Consider the following 20,776-nt stretch of genomic DNA (forward strand, 5'->3'; position numbering starts at 1 on the left):
AGGATAGACTGTGACCTATTTAACATGTATAGGACTGCTTGCCATGGGGAGGGGAGGGGGAATCGGAACAGAAGTGAGGACAAGGGATAAAGTTGTAAAAAATTACCCTGGCATGGGTTCTGGCAATAAAACATCATTTAAAAAAATAAATGAATAAATAAAGGAGGGGAGCTCGGAGGGAGCCTCCCTGCCCCCCAACGGACGCAGGAAGGAGCAGCTGCCCCGAGGAAATGTCCGAAGGAACAGAAACGGCATCAAACCCGCCACGGGGCCGGAGGGGGCTGAGCATGAGCGCGGGTCTCTCCCGGGCGCCCCTCACAGAAGGGGGGGAAGGGCAGAAGGTCTCAGGAGAAGGGGGGACTGAGCTAAAACAGAACTTCCAAGGCCACTTTTCCATCGGGAAGTTCCCATCACATCCGGGTCTCTTTCCCGCCCGGACCCCACGTGTCCCCCCCAGCTCCTCCGCACAGGCTCGGGAACAGACGCCCCGGGGCGCAGGCGCCGCTTCCCGGGTCCCGCGTTTATTTGTCCCGGCTCCCGCGGGCTGGGAGAGGGAGCAGAGGAAGGGCCTCTGTGCGCAGGCGCCGTCGGGGACTTCCCTTGTCCTTCTAGGCTCCGCCCCTTCGGCGCCAGTTCCCGAGTTTGCAAAGCTGTTGCGCATGTGCGAGGGGAGCGAGGGAGCGAGGGGAGCGAGGGAGCGAGGGGAGCGAGGGGAGCGAGGCGAGCGAGGGGAGCGAGGGAGCGAGGGGAGCGAGGGAGCGATGCCCGCCGAGAAGTAGTAGCTGTGAGTGGGGCGTGTAACGGAGCTGGGCGCGCGTGGGGGAGGGGTACCTGCGTGTGCGTGGGTGCGGCTGCACCTGGGAGGGGCGGGGCTTACCCCTGAGGGATTTCACCTGTGGGGGCCGAGATGGGGGAGGGGCCCCGGTTCCACTTGGGGAAAATGAGGCAGACAGGGATGAGAGTCTTGGCCAAGGCCACACGAGACTGCCGGGGATTCCGGGGAAGGCCCCGTGACCTCGCCCCCATAGGGCTCATGCTCCCTGGGCTGTTCCTCCCCCCAGAGTGTGGGAAACCTTAATGTGCAGTGCTGGGTTCTGGGAGGTCTCCCTGCCCCCACAGGTGAGTCTCTGCCTCCTTCTCTCTGAGATCTCCCGGCCTCCTCCTGGGGAGCAGCCTCTCCCACCGCCCCTGCCCTCAGAGCTCGCTCTCTCTCTCTCTCTGTCTCTCTCTCGTTATGGGCAGGTCCGCATCCAGCCTGGGCAGAGAAGCCTCAGACCGCGGCCTCCCCCTCTGGGCTCCCTCTCCCTCCCCCAGCCCGGCAGGCAGAGGACCCAAGCCCGGAACCAGACCGATGGCTCTTGGCAGCCAGAGCCCCTTGCGCCAGGTGAGTGCCGTCCCTGCCCGGAGCTGAGCAGCGTCATCGGGGGTGGGGGCCCAAGAGAGCCCCGGAAGCTTCCTCCTGTCACAGAGAAGGCCTCCCTGTCATGTCAGGAATCGTCCCCTGGCGCTGCCCGTTTCCTGCCCCTCAGGCCACCCGGCGGCTCCCAGGGCTCTGAGTCCTCTCCTCCAGGTCTCAGGACCCGTCAGTGAGCACTGAGAATGGCTCCTGGTGCCAAGCACTTTGCCAACCTACTGGGGAGGCAAAGGAAGGTTCCAAATGGTCCCGGCCTCCCGGAGCTGACAGTCCAGTTTGGGACAAGCATCTCCTCAGCTCTGTCCACACAAGCTCTGCACAGTGTAGGTGGGAGGCACTCTCAGAGGGAAGCTCCACCGCTTTGGGGGCCAGGGAAGTCTCTTTTTTTCAGAAGGTGAGATGGGAAGGAGCCTGGGGAGGAGGGAGGACATTCCCAGGGTGAGAGAGGGGCCTGGATGCCAGTGATGGGATGGAGGGTCCTGGTCAAGGCTCAGCCAGAGCTCGGGGTCCCTGGGTCCAGGGGAGGAGGGGAAGAAGGTTGGGAGAAGCCTGGCCCGGCTTTGGGGCTCCTTCTGTGGCATCAGCCATGAGCCGGGAGCTCATTGAAAGTCCCATGTGTTCTCCCCTTAGACTACCGGGATATTTGACCTTCTATAGGTAGATCCTTAATGAAAAGTACTCTAAAAATTGGGCATTAAGGCAATATGGATTTGATCAGAATGACTCTGTTCCATAATCTGATTGTAATCACTCTAGTGTCGTATTGCTAAGCGATTAAATGGTTTTCTTTGTTACAATATCCAGGTTCAACTGAATGAATTTGCTTTGATTGCTGACAAGTTTCAGGAATTTATAAGATTGTGACTCTAATGATTCTTTTCTGCTCAATGGTCATTTAAATGTAATTCCTTAAACCTGTTCCATTGGTGTCGTTGGAAAGCAAACCCTCTTGGAATGAAGATATTGAAAAATGAAGAATTACACTAACATTTATTTTAAAATATTTACTTATTTATTCATGCAATTAGGTCTATTTAGCTTTGAAACTAATAGTAGTACTAACAGCTTTTTCTTTGGAAATGAACTAAGGCAACTATCAATTTGTGTGTGTGTGTGTGTGTGTGTAGGAAGCTCTTTGGCCTTTTTAGCAGGTAATTGCCATGTTTCTGGTCCACGTCTTAAAAATCTTCAGAGCCTTGACTCAAGGTCTATAGAATGTAAATGAAGTGGTTTAGGAAAATTCTCCAATTCCACCTGGCATGGAAGTTACTCAGTTAAGTCTCAACTCAAATGAGGTTATATTCAATTGCTCACCAATGTAATACTAGACAGAAATTAAGCTAAAAGGGAAATATGCATGAGAAGTAGATGAGTCAGATGTTTTCAAGAAAATCAAAATGAGGAAAAAAAAGGGATTTTTATTTGCAAGGAAGACAATTGCTCCCAGTAAGTAAGGAAATTCTCCTTTCCCCATAGTTACTTTTCTTTTTCAATAATTCAATATTGAAGTGATTGAATCCATTCCACAAACAAATGAAGGCCATCATAAAATAAAGAGAGCAAATGTTTTTGACCATGACTATCCTGTCCCGTGTCACCTCAGCCTTTCAGTGTAAGAGTAGAGAATGCTGCTTCACTTGGCTGCAAGCAGTCTCATAGTACTCCGTTGTGCACATATCGGGAGCAATATATCTCTAGGGTACTTCTCTTGCTTTCATCTAGATAAGAATATTTCAGAATTTCAGGAAGTTAGCCAATTTTTTTTTTTTTTTTTTGCTGTTTTTTCTTTTCCCAGCGATCCATTTTGAGGTTTTTGATGTTTTGTTGATGTAGAATATAAAGTTCTTCTTCAACTTCTCCCAAACTCTTCTTAGAATTTCCTTAACATGTCCCTTTATGACACCTCTGATTGGGAGGAATTTCCCTTCCCCTTGTCTCTCTTACACACATTCTCTTACCTCACTGATATGTCACCAACATTTTCCCTCCTTTCATCAGGACAGGCATTGTACCTTAAGAAACCTTTACAAGCTTTTAGTATTCCATTGTAATTCTTATTTCAAACAGAAAAGCTATTCTCAGTATCCATTGGGCCCTTAATGCCTGGTTGTAAAGTGTTGGCTGTGACAGTTATGAAGGTCATGTGATTTTTTTTTTTTTTTTTAAGAGAAATCCCAATTCTGGTTCAGTTTCATTCTCTTGGTTGATGAAGGTTGGACTAGACAGATTGTAGAGTCTCAGCTCAAAATCTTGTGCCTTTTGATGGTTTAGGAGTTGGTGACCTTCAAGGATGTAATGGTGGATTTCACTGAGGAGGAGTGGGGGCTCTTGGATCCTTCTCAGAAGGAGCTGTACAAGGTCACGCTGGAGAATGTCCAGAATCTGCTGTCCCTGGGTAAGGACCATTTCCTGTTTTTTCTTGGTTTTAGTTGTCAGTCCAAATACAGCATAAACAGGAGAGAAGGGATGCATACTCTGGTGCATCTCAGCCTTAGGTGCTAGTTTTCCTGGGTGTTCCAACTCTTCATCCACTTAGTTCTTCTCTTGTACCAGGGGTGGTCATTTCACCCGTTTCGGCAGCTGGGTGATGCGAAACCGCGATTACTTGTTCATTTGTCGGGAAAACGCCGGTTTTTGAATACCGGTTCTTGTATATGCATTGGTCATTTCTAAAAAGCTGTTTCCGGTTCGGCGCGGTGAACAGCTGCTGCAGCATTGTTTGTTTCAGTTTGGTCCGATTAACGTTGATGATTAAATTCCTTTTTTAAAGGGGGTTTGAGGGACCGTCTGGGGCAACATCTGTCTCGGTTGTTGAGGCGTCTGTTTGTTGCCATTTGTTTTACTTTTAGGGGTTCTGCATGTATTTTTTTGCTTGTTGGGAACTTATCATTTGTTTCTGCGTTGGTGTTCGAGACCCCGGGTGGGTTGCTGAGATTGCGGGATTATGCGGGGTACATGTCATGAGACTGTGCCCAGGTGCTCCGGGAGATGGTGGATCGCGGTCACAACTCCACCAGGAGCATATTAGCATCCTACTTTCTCCTCATCCCTTCCAACCTACCTTCCAACATTGTTCATTATCTTTTTCTGTGATCTGAGGTGATATGGTAAGTGTGAGGTGATAATACCCATGATCTCCTGAGAGTGCTACAGAAGTGTTCAGCCCATCTCTCCAGGATCCTCTTGGTATCACTACTCAATGTGGCTCCATCAGCACTGAGTAGTTCACCTTCACCCTATTAGGTTTTTGGCCCATAAATAGCTTTCGGGCATTGTAAAAGTGTTGAGGTCTAGATTTGGGGTACCTAAATGAGATTAGGGTTTAGTTGACATCTAGTGGCAGGTTTGGGGTACAGGGAGTCAAACAGTTCCCCTCCAATCCCCTTGGATTTGGCGCAAGGATATGGCGGTAAATGAGGTCTAGTAGCGGGGTGAGTCCCCAGTAAAAGCATTTATTGGTCTGAGAGCTAGATTGATAAAAGAGGTTTATTATTGGGTTTGGAAGTAAGGAGATAGGTGAAGGTAGAGATAAGGAAGGCACCGGACAGAGGGTCCAGTGGATAGAGGGTCCTCGCATGGCTAGCATGTTTGGAATCTCTTCAAAGAGGGGTTCCCAGCGTGGCCCTTTAATAGGAGACTTAGTTCAAGGGGCTTTTGGGTGTAGCCCCAAAGTTGGCTCAGATCTGGATGGGGTTAGGACAGGTCTGGATCTTCTATTGGAATTCAAAGGAACCAGGATTTGTGAGTCACAGGGTAATTGCATTAACTAGAGAGGTTTGGGAATCAAAGATAGGAAGTTTTCCCACATCAAAAGCAGTCAATACCAAAATGAATTTTATGTGGCCTCTTACTCAGCCAGGAATTTTGAATTTCTCTCAAGTTTTGTTTGCATCTAGCTTTTGGGGGAGTTAAATTCGCGCTGGCTTTTTCAATGATTGAAGTAACTTAATTTGCAGACACTGTAGAGTTCTGAGTTTTTGTTTGATACCATCTGAATTTCCCCACCATTTGCATCAGACCAATTTGTATATTTCCAAGTGTTCTGTCCCAGATGAGTATCTGGGGCACCATATGACAAATCTCCTAAAGCTGTCCCTTACTTTTCAGCTGATATGTTGCAAACCTTGCTGCTTCCAAGTTAGAAATAAACTATTCGCTCATGAAGAATCGGCTTAATCTGTTGATATTGAATCTGGCTGTTATCTTGGCCTATTGCTGCCCCTTCTGTTCAACAGCCAGTACTCTGCTGTGTCCATCTCCTAGGTCACTTTCACATCCTGTACATCTCTTCTCCTCATAGAGAAAAAGTCTAGTAAGTGCCAGTTTTTGCTACAAGACTATATCCGTGAAGTTTTATTCTATTGAGCTTAATAAAAAGAAGGGCATGAGCTACCTAAGTCTTGAGTCATCATTGCTTTTGTTTTTAATTATTTGTGTATCCCTTTTTGTGCCTTTGTGTTTGGTTGTTCATTTTCTTCAGATGTGGAGCCTAAGTTTGAATGGAATGAGATGACTAGAAAGGTGGGACTTTTGGTGGAAGAACATGACCTGCAAAGATTCATGAAGGATGGTCCCTGTGCCTTGACTTTGAGGGAAATCCTCAAAAGCCTGTAACATCCAAGTAGATAATCCAAAGACTAACTGAATTGGATGAAAGTAGAAAGAGATTCAGACAATCTTCTTTCCTAAATCAGTATAAGAAAATGAATTCAGAGAAGAACTGGCTTCTGGATAGTGAATATCAGAAATGTTTTCCTAAACAAGAAGAGCTTTTTTATTCCCAGGAAAAGGCTGCTGAAATTCTAATGAATCTAGATAATCAATTGGAAATGGCCTTCAGCAAGAGCTCAGACCTCTCTAGACAGCAGAAAAATGCTAATGGGGAAATGTTTTGTGTGGGTAGTCAAGATGGAAAGGTCAGACCTCTAAGCTCATTACTCAGCAAGTAATTCAGATAAGAGAGCTACATGATGAATATAATGAATGTCAAGCAATGTCATCCCATCATTCATTTCTTCCTTACCAATATTCAGTTGACCCTGGAATGAAAAAACCTTTATTTGAAGAGTGTGGGAAGGCCCATAGTTGGAAATCAGACATTGATAGATCTCAGAAAATTCATCCTGGAGTGTTTTATAAATATAATGAAGGTGGGAAGATCGTCAAACAGCAATTCTTTCTAGCTGTACCTGAGGGAATCCGCACTGGGGAGAATCCTTTTGAAATTAATTACTATGGAAAGATTTTTGCATCTAGTTCCACTCTTACTAAGGATCAGAGAATCCAGACTGGAGATTTTAAATGTAACCTTTTAATTGTAATCAATGTGCAAAGTTTTTCACACAGAGTGTCAGTTTTACTGAACATCAGAGAATGCCTACAGGAGAAAATTTTTACAAATGTAATCAATGTGGAAAGGTTTTTATAAAGAGATCCAATCTTGCTGTACATCAGAGAAGTGACACAGGAGAAAGCCTTATACATGTAGTCATTGTGGAAAGGCTTTCACATGGAAGGGAGATCTTAGACATCAGAAAATCCACACTGGAGAGAAACCTTTTAAATGTAATCATTGTGGAAAGGCTTTCATAAAGAGAGCACATCTTGCTGTACATCAGAAAATCCATACTGGAAAGAAACCTTTTAATTGTAATCAGTGTGGAAAGGCTTTCACACAGAGTTCCAGTCTTACTGTGCATCAGAGAATCCACACTGGAGAGAAACCTTATAAATGTAATCAGTGTGGAAAGACTTTCATAAGGAGAGCCAGTCTTGTTTTACATCAGAGAATTCACACAGTAGCAAAGCCTTTTAAATGTAATCAATGTGGAAAGGATTTCATAAGAAATTATATGCTTGTAGAACATCAGAGAATCCAAACAGGAGAAAAGCCTTTTAAATGTAATCAGTGTGGAAAGGCTTTCACATACAGTACCAGTCGTGCTTTACACCAAAGAATCCATACTGGAGAGAAACCTTTTAAGTGTAATCACTGTGGAATGGCTTTTAGAAAGAATTTCAAGCTTGTCGAACATCAGAGAATCCACACAGGAGAAAAGCCTTATAAATGTAATCAGTGTGGAAAAGCATTCAGATATAATTTCTATCTTACAAAACATTGCAAAATCCACATGAGAGGGAAAGCTTTTGAATGCAATCAATTTGGAGAGCCTTTCAGAAGAAATTATGTGCTTGCAGAACATCACAAAATCCACGCAGAAGAAAAGCCTTATAAATGTGTTCAATGTGGAAAGGTTTTCACAAGCAAAGGAGCTCTTAGCAAACATCAGAAAATCCACAGTGGAGAGAAACCTTTTAAATGTAATCAATGTGGAAAGACTTTCATATATAATTACAGTCTTACACAACAATCAGAGAATCCACACAGGAGAAAAGCCATATAAATGCAATCAATGTGGAAAGGCTTTCATAACCAATGGAAATCTTGCTGTACATCAGACAATCCATACAGGAGAAAAGCCTTATAAGTGTAATCGGTGTGGAAAGGCATTCAGATGTAATTACACTCTTGTAGAACATCAGAGAATACACACAGGAGAAAAACCTTTTAAGTGTAATCAATGTGGAAAGGTTTTCACATGCAAGGGAGTTCTTAACAGACATCAGAAAATCCACTCTGGAGAGAAACCTTTTGAATGTAGTAAATGTGGAAAGGCTTTTACACGCAGTACCTGTCTTGTAAAACACCAGAGAACTCACACTGAAAAGAAACCTTTTGAAAGTGTTCAGTTTGGAAAGGCTTTTGCACATAAGTGAAATCTTGTTGAACATCAAAGAACCCACAGTGGAGAGAAACGTTTTGAATGAAGTCAGTGAGGAGGTTTCACAAAATGGTCCTCTCTAAGTGCATATCTGAGAATCCCTGTTGGAGAGAAATCTTATAAATGAAATTAATGTGGAAAGGGACTGAGTTACAAATCCAAGATTGGTAAACATCAGAGAATCCTCACGAAGGGGAAACATTATGATAATAATAAATGTGAAATGATTTCAGAAATAGTTGCCACCTGGCTGTATATAAGACAATCCACACTGGAGAAAAAACATAATTGTATTCAATGAGGAAAACCTTTCATATGAAGAGTCCTGCTCAACATCACAATAGCGACACTGGAGAGAAGTGTTTTCCATGTATTCCATGTGGAACCATTTCACTCTCATCTCCATTCCAACTAAATATTAGACACAATAGGACAGGAAATAGTTAGCTCCCTAAGAATCTCCCCTAAAACAAAAAATAAAATTCTCATAATAAATTTTGTACAGCAAAAGTGACCAAAACTCCAGAAGTTGTCCAGCCCTTAATAGGATTTTAGGAAGGACCTCATCTCCCTAGGTAGAGATTTGACCCAAATGAAGGACTAGGGACTATAGGCAGCCTCTGCTATGTTAGCCAAGAGCAAACCCAGGGGCAGCTGGTTTAGGCTGGGGTTTTCACTCTAGCACAGTAAACTGTAGGGTCATGTAATTGAAAGAGAAGAGAAAGGGCCCTGTTCTAGAGAAAACTTCTCAGAAGAAGATCTCATATCTCAAATACTCAAAGAGACAGGAACAGGTAGTTTCTGATGACAAAATTAAAACTGTTTACAGCCATATGAGAAAATATTCTAATTTATTATTAATAAGGGAAATACAAATAAAAACACCATTTTGATATTGCATTCGGGGCAATCCCTTGTTGCTGAAATTATGAAGCGATCCATTTAATGTGGAGAACAATATGTAATCATGACGAAAGAGTTATAAACCTGTGTATACTCTTTCACTCCAAAATCCACTATAAGGTCTGTTTGCCAAGGCAATTAAAAAAAAAAAAGAAGCCAATTTATACGTTTTAAAAGATTGTTAGCTGTCTTTTGGCTGAGAAAGAACTAGAGACTGTGGAGATGCCATCCATTCATGAATGGCTAAAGAGGAATGGAAAATAACCCTAAATCTATGGTTAATAATTTCAACAGTGGTTGATGGTGCTGTGTTGAGAACTTTATGAAAAAGTTCAGCCCATCTCTTCCATTATCATATCCTTATCACTAATCAATGTAGTTCCATCAGCATTGGGCAGCAATCTTGTAGAGTTCTCATTTTTCAGTTAATACCTTCTGAATGTCCCCATTGTTTTCATCAAACCAATTTGGATGTTTACTTTTTCCCCAGGTGAATAAATATGAAACTGTTTGACAAATCTCTGAAAGTTGTCTACTCCTTATCTTCTCTACAATTTTCAATTGTGTTTTGGCTCAGTTTTCCTTCTAAAGTAGCAAAAACAAGACTGTAATCTCCTGGTATCTGGTAATCATCTTGACTTTGGGCCCCTGTCTTTGCTGAATGTGTATATTTCATTGGGGGAAGATATGTATCTTATTGGTCCAATACTTTGACATGCACATCTCACACGCTATCAATCTCCTTTTATTTTTATCATTATATACTTAGTCATTTAGTTTTCTTTGCTGAGGCAATTGGGTTTAATTGACTTTCCCAGTGTCACAAAGCTAGGAAATGTAAAGTGTCTGTGCCAGATTTGAACTCAGTTCTCCCCAATTTCTGGGCTGATGCTTATCCACTTCACCACCTCGGTGCCTCTAATCTGTATCTTCTGAAAAATGACTTGGGGTATTAAGAGCCATTGTTTGCACTGAATACACCTATGAAGTTTTGTATCTTTAACTTGGTGACAAGCTGCAGTGACTCTTATGTAACATTGCTATTTGTGTTTATATATGTGTGTGTGTGTTTTTTTTGTATGTATGTTTGTCATCTTCAGATATGGAAACTGGGTTCATAGTAAATGAGATGAGTAAAAAGCTGGGATTTTTTGTGGAAGAATAGGACCTGCAAAGATACATGGATGATGGTCTGTGAGACTTCAGTTTGAAGGAATTGCATGATTTTAATCTCAAAGTAGATAGATATCCAAAGAGTGATTTTGAATTGTACGAAATTGGAAAGAGATTCAGATGGTCTTCTATCCTAAGTGATTGTAAGAAAATGACCTTAGGAAGTGATTATCTTCAATGTCCTGAATACAAGAGATGCTTCACTGAAGAGGTAGAGCCATTGATTCCAGGTAATCAATGGAATATAGCTGTGAAGTGGAGTTCAGACCTCAGTGGCCATCAGACAAGTGATACTGAAGAAATGCTTTCTATAAGTGAATAAAAGTGAGAAGGCTGTCAGTTAGAACTCTATTCTCATTACTCATCAGCATTTATAGGGAATTCTCTTTTCCATTTCACCAGTATCTTTTTTTCAAGGAATTCTTCTCTTTTTCCATCTTGCCAAATCTATTTCATCATTTCTTTTTCTTTAGCCATTCCTCAGTTGATGGGCATCTATTTATTTTCTTATTTTTAGCCATATAAAAAGAAGTTCTACAAATATTTTTTTCACATGTGGATCCTTCTCCCTTGTTGGTGTTTAACTTGGTATTCAGATCCAGTGGGTTTACTGCTAAATCACAGTATTATATCCCTTTGGGCCTAATGCCAAATTGTTCTCCAGAGTGGTTGGATCAGGTTCACAACTCCACCAACAGTATAGTAGCATCCCACTTTTCTCTCATCCCTACCAACATTGTTCATAGTCATCTGAGGCAATATGGTAGGTGTGAAGTGGTAATATCCATGGTTTCCTGAGAATGTTGCAGAAATATTTGGACCATAGCTCCAGGATCCTGTTGGTATCACTACTCTATGTGACTCCATCAACATTGAGTAGTTCAGGTTCACTGTATTAGGTTTTTGTTTCCTAAATAGCTTTCAGGCATTGTAAAAGCAGTCAGCACCAAACTGAATTTTATGTGTCTTCTTACTCAGCCCAGAATTCTGAATCTCTCAAGTTTTGTTTACATTTGGCTTTTGATGGAGTTAAAAGCTGGCTTCTTAAGTGATTGAGGCAACTTACTTGCAGGCTTTGTAGAGTTCTGAGTTTTTGTTTCATACCATCTAAATTTCCCCATCATTTGCATCAGACCAGATTGGATATTTCCAAATGTTCTTTCCCAGATGAGTAACTGTGGTAGAGTATGACAAATCTCTGAAAGCCGCTCAGTCGTTTTCAGCTGAAATATTGCAAACCCTGTTGCCTCCAAGTTACAACCAAACTCCTCTCCCATAGAGAATCACTTAAATCTGTTGGTATTCAATCAGGCTGTCATCTTGCCCTGTGGCTGCCCCTTCTGTTGAAGAGCCAGTACTCTGTGGTGTCCATCTCTGTAGCTCTCTTCACCTTGCAGAGAAAACTTTTAGATGCCAGTTTTTGCTACAAGAATTTATCCATGAAGTTTTTTTCTATTGAGGTTAATAATGAGAAGGGCATGAGCTACCTATGTCTTAACATATCATTGCTTTTACTTTTAATTACCTGTGTATCCCTTTTTGTGCCTTTGTGTTTGATGGTTCATTTTCTTCAACTGTGGAGCCCAAGTTTGAATGGAATGAGATGACTAGAAAGCTGGGAATTTTTGTAGAAGAACATGACCTACAAAGATTCATGAAGGATAGTCCCTGTGCCTTGACTTTGAGGGATATCCATGCCTCTAACCTTCAAATAGATAACTGAAATTCTGACTGTCAATTGGATGAAAGTAGGAAGAGATTTTTTTTCCCTATGGGAGAGATCACGTTGAACAGCAGGTCCCTGGGCACTCATGGGGGAAGGGTTTCAACCAGAGATCATGTCTTACTTTCTCTCTGAGGATTCATTGAAAAGTCTTAGAAATAGGTCCCTGTGCCTGTGCTTTTACCTAGAGGAGGAGGATCAGCAGACAACCTTACTCTAGTGGAAGGAAGATGGATAAAGGCCATGCTTTTAGAAAGGGCTTCTCCTAGTACTAATACTTGGGTGTCCTTGGAGAAATTCTACTGGAGATGTAACTTGGGGATCTCATTCACAAAAGGCCTCCTTCTGCAGAACAGCCTTCAGTAGACTTTGAACAGAATGAATATTCATGAAATAGCCCAATTTCCATCCTGTTGTGAACGGAGGGGAATCACATAAAACAGCCTACAGGAGAAACTGAGGCAGAGTTCTGAGCCCAAACCCTTTATTAGAGGAGTCTGGTTGCTCTCTAACCAATCAGACCCCAGACCTGGCTCTCCCATCTGAGGTGCCACCTCCTTTCAGGGCTCTGTTACAGGAATACAAGTATCCTATCAGTAGAAAAGCATTTCATTGGTTACTGTAAAGTCCATTGGGTAAAATATGGATACACTCAGGCCAGAGGGTTTCAGGATGGCCAGTGCAGGAAATCTATCCACTGATTAGATGGTCATAAGCTGGGTGATGTCCCTTGGCTTAGGCCAGGGAAGATGGGGCCTTTCAGTGATCAGAAGATGGATGAACCATTCCTGGGGTTGGGCAAGTACAGATCGCACATCCCCAAGAACATTTCAGGGAGAACTTGGGGGCTTTCCACCATGATAGGTTGGCCTATAGGGAAACAGGATGGAGAGACTTCTTGTAATTCTCATGGTAGTGAAGTTAGGGAAGTCGGCTTCATGCCTGTTAAGGAAATAGTTTCTATATACAAGCCTGAAGTCTGCCTAAAGCCTCCAACAGAAGGTCCATTCCTATGTAATTCCTGCAACATTGAATTACTCATTTTTATCATTAGCATTAAATATTACTAAATGAAAAATCAGGAACAATCCTTGTCTACCATAAAATCATATTGGACTGATTAATACTGATTCAGGGTTGAGTGGGGGTCCCCAGTAAATCATTTTTCTCACTGTGCATTAAACTCAGTAGATATAATGGTTTTTGTTGCAAATCCTAATATTTGTTAGTGCTCCTTATTCGTTCTTGACGTTTGTTGGAGTCCAGCTGTTGTAGTGAGATGAAGGATGTGACATACCGGGGCCAGGAGAAAAAGTCCTGATTATGGACTGTTGGAAGTTTATTGATCAGAGACACAAATATATATACTTCAAATGCTCATAGGTGGGATACAAAGTATACTCCTTTAAAATTCCTATAGCGTAACAAAATTCTGCTATGTGTAAATGATTAAGCCCCTCAAGCCCCAGATCTTGGTTACTTAGAGATGTAGATAGTTGAGATCCGCATCAGAGTAAAGTTTATTATGTCATTATCTCATGTGGCTTTTTCCTTTAGTCTTCTTGTGGACATTCTTTCCTGTCCTAAATTCAAAGGTTAGCTTTTAATCCAAAGATGAGAGTTTGCATTTTGCTTCAGTCCCTAGATAATTAATTGATTATATTGACAAGCAGTCTCTGCTATTTCAATAAGGGAGTTTTGGTGAGCCAAGTTACTGAAAGACTCAAAACCTGGAATGGAGTCTTACCTCCTGGCCCTCTACAGAAGTTCATAGACTATGATTTCTTCAGTCATTCTCCAATTACTTGGTGTTCACTTTCTGGTTTCTGGTACAAAATATCCCTGTATAAATGTTTTTCTAACTGGACATGAATTTCTGTAATCTTTGTTTTCACCACTCAGTGGCATCATGGATTAAATGTTGTGTTTGGAACCAAAAGGCCTGAGTTCCAATTCCTTCTCTGGTCCTTCCTGGCCTATCATGTAACCTGATCCTGCCTAAGTTTCCCCTTCTGTAGAAGGGGAGTACAAGGGCATCTGCTTTCCAGGATAGAGATGAGGATTACATTGGGCAATAATTATGAAACACTTTGCAAACATGCAATCACTGTGGAAATCCTGGATGTTTTTATGATTATCTTTCCTTGGGTCCCTGGTCTCATAGTTCTGTTGGCAAAAACATAAAGACATTTAAGTCAAATTGACATTTTGAAGAGAGCCGTTACTTGAATGAACAGGGCACTAGATCAGGCAATACTTGAGGCCCCATCCTGGCACTGATGCTTCATAGTCGGTAACTCTAGGCAAGGAACAAGTCTGTCTCCCTCACCTCCTGTCTGAAATTGAGGCCTCAGGCTTCAATGTGCCCTTTCCCCTCTACCTGTATGTTCTCATCCAAAAGAGAGTCCTATATCCTTTACCCCCACACTCTTCCTACATTCTGGGACAAAGATTTCTAGGACCACTTGTACTATTGCAACAGAACACTGAGGAAGTAAGGTCTTGGGAAACGGAAGAACAATACTTGGGGGACTTGAGGAGAGTTCCTTCTTCCCTGATTTAAGACCAGTTCAAATAACTGTACACATTAAAGAGACTTCAAGAAAACGAATTTTAGACACTTGCTTTCTTCAGTGGTTTAGTCTGTTTAGATATTAATTTCTCTGTTTTTTTTTTTTTAAAAACTACTTGGTTACTCCCAATTGGGAATCCTTCACCCTTTTCCTTTAGGAAGCTGGTTTAGAAGAAAATATAATCCATGGAACATTAATCATGGATTTCAAATAATCTTGATACCCTTAATGGTCCATGCCATAAAATACTAAATTTCCTTTAGTCAAATAACCACTGTCCAGTCCATTTCAATGTAAGTTTTCTCAAGCACAGAGGCAGCTTTTCAAAATCGGGCCCTAGCTGCCCCTCCAGGATGATTACACAGAGTGGGGCTAGGTCCTCTGGGTTCTCCAATTCTCCATCCACTTTGTTCTTTACTTGTAGCCTTTTTAAAATGAATCATTTACTTCCATTCAACAGCTGGAGCCATAGGGGATGCGGTTATTGCCAGGAAAACCATGATTTCTGCTTCACTGATCCTTTTTTTTTTTTTTTTTGATACTGTATTTTTTTTTAAATTTTACTTTTTTATTATAGCTTTTTATATACAAAAAATATGCATTGGTAATTTTTCAACATTGATTCTTGCAAAACCTGTTCCTACTTTTTCCCTCCTTCCCCCCACTCTTTCCCCACTCTCTCCCCTACGTGGCTGGTAGTCCCATACATGTTAAATATGTTAAATACAGTATATGCATACATATTTATCCAGTTATCTTGTTGCTCAGGAAAGATTGGATTTAGAAAGAAAGTAAAAAATAACCTGAAAAGGAAAAAAAAATGCAATCAAACGGTAACAGAAAGAGTGGAAACATTATGTTATGGTCTGAAATAATTTTCTAGCGTTCTTTCTCTGGGTGTACCTGCTTCTGTTCATTACAGATCAATTGGAACTGATTTGGATTCTCTCATTGTTGATGAGAGCCACGTCCATCAGAATCATGTTGTATTGTTGTTGAAGTCTATAATGATCTCCTGGTTCTGCTCATTTCACTTAGCATCAGTTGATATATGTCTCTCTAAGCCTCTCTGTATTCATCCTGTTGGTCATTTCTTATAGAACAATAATATTCCATAACATTCATATACCACAATTTATTCAGCCATTCTCCAATTGATAGTCATCCCTTCAATTTCCAGTTTCTAGCCACTACAAACAGGGCTGCCACAAACATTTTTGCACATGTGGGTCCCTTTCCCTTCTTTAATATCTCTTTCAGATATAAGCCCAGTAGAAACACTATTGCATCAAAGGGTATGTTCAGTTTGATAATTTTTAGGTATAGTTCCAAATTGCTCTCCAGAATGGTTGGATCTATTCACAACTCCACCAACAATGCATCAGTGTCCCAGTTTTCCCACATCCCATCCAACATTCATCATTATCTTTTCCTATCATCTTAGCCAATCTGGCAGGTGTGTAGTACTATCTCAGAGTTGTCTTGATTTGCATTTCTCTGATTAATAATGACTTGGAACATCTTTTCATATAGCCAGAAATACTTTCTATTTCTTCATCTGAAAATTGTCTGTTCATATCCTTTGACCATTTTTCAATTGGAGAATGGCTTGATTTCCTATAAATTAGCGTCAGTTATCTATATATATTGGAAATGAGGGCTTTATAAGACCCTTAGGTGTAAAAATGTTTTCCTTGTTTATTGCTTCTCTCCTAATGCTGTCCACATTCATTTTATTTGTACAAAAGTTTTTTAACTTAATATAATCAAAATTTTCTATTTTGTGATCAGTAATGACCTCTAGTTCTTTGGTCACAAATTCCTTCCTGCTCCACAGGTCTGAGGGGTAAACGATCCTATGTTCTTCTAATTAATTTATAATCTCATTCTTTATGCCTAGATCATGAATCCATTTTGACCTTATCTTGGTGTACGGTGTTGAGTATGGGTCAATGCCTACTTTCTGCCATACTAATTTCCAATTTTCCCATCAATTTTTGTCAAATAATGAATTCTTATCCCAAAGGCTGGGGTCTTTGGGTTTGTATTTGACTGATTCTTGATGTCTCATTGAATCATCCACTTCCATTTTTTCAAATCTACTTTTTAGTGAATTTCTTTCTTCAATTAGCTTTTTTATCTCCTTTTGGCCAATTGAACTTTTAAATGACTTGTTCTCTTGATTGGATTTTTTTTTTCCATTTCCATTTCACCAATTCCACTTTCAGGGAGTTGTGTTGTTTTTTTTTTTTCTTCATTTTTTTTTCCATTTTGCCATTTTGCCAAATCTATTTTTGCCAAATTTTTTTTCTTTAGACAATTTCTGTGTTTCTTTGGCCATTCCTCTATTTATGAGCATCTATTCATTTTCCTATTCTTTGCCACACAAAAAGAGGTTCTACAGTTATTTTTGTACGTATGGGTCTTTTCCCCTTGTTTTTGATATTTTTGGTATTCAGACCCAGTGGGGTTCCTTCTGAATCACAGGATATGCAGAGTTTTATATCCCCTTCAACCTAATCCCAAACAGTGAATTAGCATCCCATGTTCCCTCATCCATTCCCACATTCCTCATTAACTTTTCCTATCTTCTTAGGTGATATGATAGGTGTGAGGTGGTAATACCCATGTGTAATGTTCTTCTCTAAAATTTAATGTTCTCTGGGAGCAGGTTCAATAATCACCTCAAATGCAGCCAGGAGTTAAAAGTCAAAATCCTTTACTCTTTCCTTTTAAGTCTTGTCACCTTCCTGGGGCCTAGTTACCTTTCTTAGAGGCCTATCTCTCTCCTTGGTTCCAAGAGCTCCTGCTGCTAGTCCTTTGCCTCTTCCAGCTTCAGCCTCCAGCCAGCACAAAGGTGGAAGATGGAATGAAGCTGTCTCCTCCCACGAGAGTTTCTAGTGTGCTTGTCCTTCCTGGCCCTGCCAGCACCTCCTTATATATCCCACACTGAGTATACACAAATCGTTATATCACTAGGAAACTAGTATTTGTTGTAGGATAAATCAATGCTAAACTAGATTTAACCACTTTCTCCTCAATGCCACTTACTTAGCACCTTGTAAGAATCCTAACACCCATGGTCTCCTCAGAGTGCTACAGAAGTGTTCGGCCCATTTCTCCAGAATCCTGTTGGTATCACTTATCAATGTGACTCCATCAGCACTGAGTACTTCAGCTTCACTTGATTAGGCCTTTGGCCCATTAATAGCTTTCAGGCATTGTAAATGCAGTCCACAAAAACCATAGCATCTGAATTTGCCCACCATTTGCATCAGACCAGTTTGGATATTTCCCAGTGTTCTGTCCCAGATGAGTAACTGGGGTACTGTCTGACAAATCTCTGAAAGCTGCCCAGTCCTTTTCAGCTGAAATGTTGCCAACCTTGATGCAACAAGGTTAGAATTAAAAACAAATTAGAAACAAACTGTTCTCCCATGATGAATCAGTTTACTTTGTTGATATTGAATCTGGCTGTTATGTTGGCCTATTGCTGCTCTTTGTTTTCAAGGGCAAGTACTCTGCTGTGTCCATCTACTAGGTCACTTTCACATCCTGTAGGTCTCTTCTCCTTACAGAGACAAAGTCTATTAAATGCCATTTTTTGCTACAAGACTATATTGATGAAATTTTACTCTTTTGAAGTTAGTATGGAGAAGAATATGAGCTACCTAAGTCTTAAGTCATCATTGCTTTTCTTTTAATTATCTGTGTATACCTTTTTTTTCCCCCTCTGTGTTTGAAGGTTTGTTTTTTTTTTCGATGTAGAGCCCAACATTGAAAGAAATGAGAAGATGAGAAAGCTGGGACTTTTTGGGGAAGAACATGACCTGCAAGGATTCATTAAGGATGGTCCCTGTGCTTTGACTTTAAGGGAAATCCATGCCTCTAAAATTGAAGTAGATAACCTGAAATCTGACTGTGAATTGGATGAAAGTAGAAAGAGGTTCAGGCAGTCTTTTTTCCTAAATTACTATAAGAAAGTGAATTCAGGGAAGAACTGGCTTCTGGATAGTGAATATCAGAAATGTTTTCCTGAACAGGTAGAGCTTTTTCATTCTCAGTCGAAATCTGCTGAAATACTAATAAATCCAGATAATCAATGGAAAATGCCCTTCAGTAAGAGTTCAGACCTCACTAGACATCAGAAAAATGCTAATGGGAAATTGTTTTGTGTGGGTAGTCAAGGTGGAAAGGCATTGAGTCAGACCTCTCAGCTCATTACTCAGCAGGCAATTCACATAAGAAACCAACCTGATGATTATAGTGAGTGTCAAGCAATGTCATCCCATCATTCATCTCTTCCTTCCCAATATTTACTTGACCTTGGAATGAAAAAAACTTTATTTGGTGAGTGTGGGAAGGCCCATAGTTTGAACTCAGACCTTGATAAATCTCAGAAGATTCATCCTGAAGACTTTTATAAATATAATGAAGGTGGAAAGATCTTCACGCAGCATTTCTTTCTAGCTATACCTGAGGGATTCCACACTGGCAAGAATCCTTTTCAAAGTAATTATGTGGAAAGACTTTTGCATCTAGTTGCACTCTTAGTAAGCATCATAGAATCCATACTGGAGAGAAACCTTATAAATGTGGAAAGTCTTTCACAAAGAGTTCTTGTCTTGCTTTACACCAAAGAATCTACACTAGAGAAAAACTTTATAAATGTAATCAATACGGAAATGCTTTCATAGCAATAGCCAGTCTTACTGAACATCAGAGAATCCACAGTATAAAGAAACCTTATAAATCTAATCAACATGGAAAGGATTTCACATTGGAGTGCCAGTCTTACTGAACATCAGAGAATCCACACTATAAAGAAAACTTATAAATGTAATTTCCCACACAGTGTGGGAAAGCTTTTACACAAAAGACAAACCTTACAACACATCAGAGGATTCACACAGGAAGGAAAACGTCGTAAATTTAATCAATGTGGAAAGACTTTCATAAAGAGAATCATCTTTTCTTTACATCAGAGAATACACACAGGAGAAAAGACTTATAAGTGTAATCAATATGAAAAGTGTTTCACATCCAAGGGAGATATCAGCATACATCATCGAATCCACATGGGAGAGACACCTTTTTTAATGTAATGCATGTGGAAAGGTTTTTACACACGTGCCTGTCTTGCTAGACACCAGAGAACTCCCATTGGAAAGAAATCTTTTGAAAGTATTCAGTGTGGAAAGGCTTTTGCACAGAAGTGAAATCTTGTTGAACATCAAAAAACACACATTGGAGAGAAACACTTTGAATGTCGTTACTGAGGAAAGGATTTCACACAAAGGTCCTTTCCAGCTGCACATCAGAGAATCCCCCTTGGAGAGAAATCTTATAAATGAAATTAATGTGGAAAGGCACTGAGCTACAAATCCAAGATTAGTAAACATCAGAGAATGCTCACTAAAGAGAACTATTATGATAATAATAAACATGAGATTATTTCAAAAAGAGTTCCCACCTGGCTGTATATGGGACAATCCACACTGGAAGGAAAGCTTATTAAAAATTCAATGAGGAAAGGCTTTCAGCAAAGGCTGGGGTCCACGGCTAAGCTGACTACCAAATACTTAATGGCAGCACAAAAAAAACTCTATTCTGGCAGAGAACATGCAAGAGGCAGTACCCTTTGGCATGTCTTTCCTTCCATTTTGGGCACCCGGGACATCGGAGTGTGGTGGTGGGTGAGGGCTGGGAAGAAGACTCAGTGGGGGATTACAGTGAGAGCCAGGGAGGAATTCTGACCCTGAAATATCTGACTGAACATGGAGTAGTCACCAACTGGAGAGTTGTAGAGAGCTGGGTCCATGCTTTCTATATTGTATTCCATAAGACCACCAAGGAGCCCCCTGAGCTGCTTTCAGAAGCCTCCTGATCCTAAAGAAAGGAAAGGATGTCACAGATTATGTTTGAGACCCTCAAGCCCCTGCCATGTTCACTGCCATCCAGCCTGTCTGCCTCCCTGCCTCTGGCCGTACCCCTGGGGTTGTGATCAACTCTGGGGATGATAGGACCCACCTGGTGCCTGTATTTGAACTTTACATCCTTGCAGGAGCCAAACTCTTCCTGCCTCTGATTGGCTGTGATTGGATAGACTCCAACATGAAGATTTGGATCTAGGACATTTTTCCTTCTGCAGCTCCTGAGAGCCAGAACATGTGACATCATGAGCTCAGGGCCCTGGATGTTGTACAGG

General features: G+C 41.2%; 1 protein-coding gene across 2 annotated transcripts in view; it reads left to right on the forward strand.

Moving 5' to 3' along the window:
* The first annotated feature begins 701 nt into the window (after positions 1-701).
* LOC105750080 (zinc finger protein OZF-like) overlaps positions 702-20,776 on the forward strand; it is a 51,533-nt gene continuing 31,458 nt past the window's right edge. The window contains exons 1-4 of one of the 2 annotated variants that reach the window (XM_031964048.1): positions 702-784; positions 1,243-1,384; positions 3,686-3,809; positions 5,895-9,854. In XM_031964048.1, the coding sequence (XP_031819908.1) occupies positions 1,352-1,384; positions 3,686-3,809; positions 5,895-6,028 (291 nt within the window). In that variant the 5' untranslated portion in view covers positions 702-784; positions 1,243-1,351 and the 3' untranslated portion in view covers positions 6,029-9,854. Of the gene's footprint in view, positions 785-1,242; positions 1,385-3,685; positions 3,810-5,894; positions 9,855-20,776 lie in introns of those variants that run through there. The other variant, XM_031964045.1, reaches the window with a different exon arrangement.

Source organism: Sarcophilus harrisii, chromosome 3, assembly GCF_902635505.1.
Source record: "Sarcophilus harrisii chromosome 3, mSarHar1.11, whole genome shotgun sequence".
Classification (NCBI taxonomy): Eukaryota; Metazoa; Chordata; class Mammalia; order Dasyuromorphia; family Dasyuridae; genus Sarcophilus; species Sarcophilus harrisii.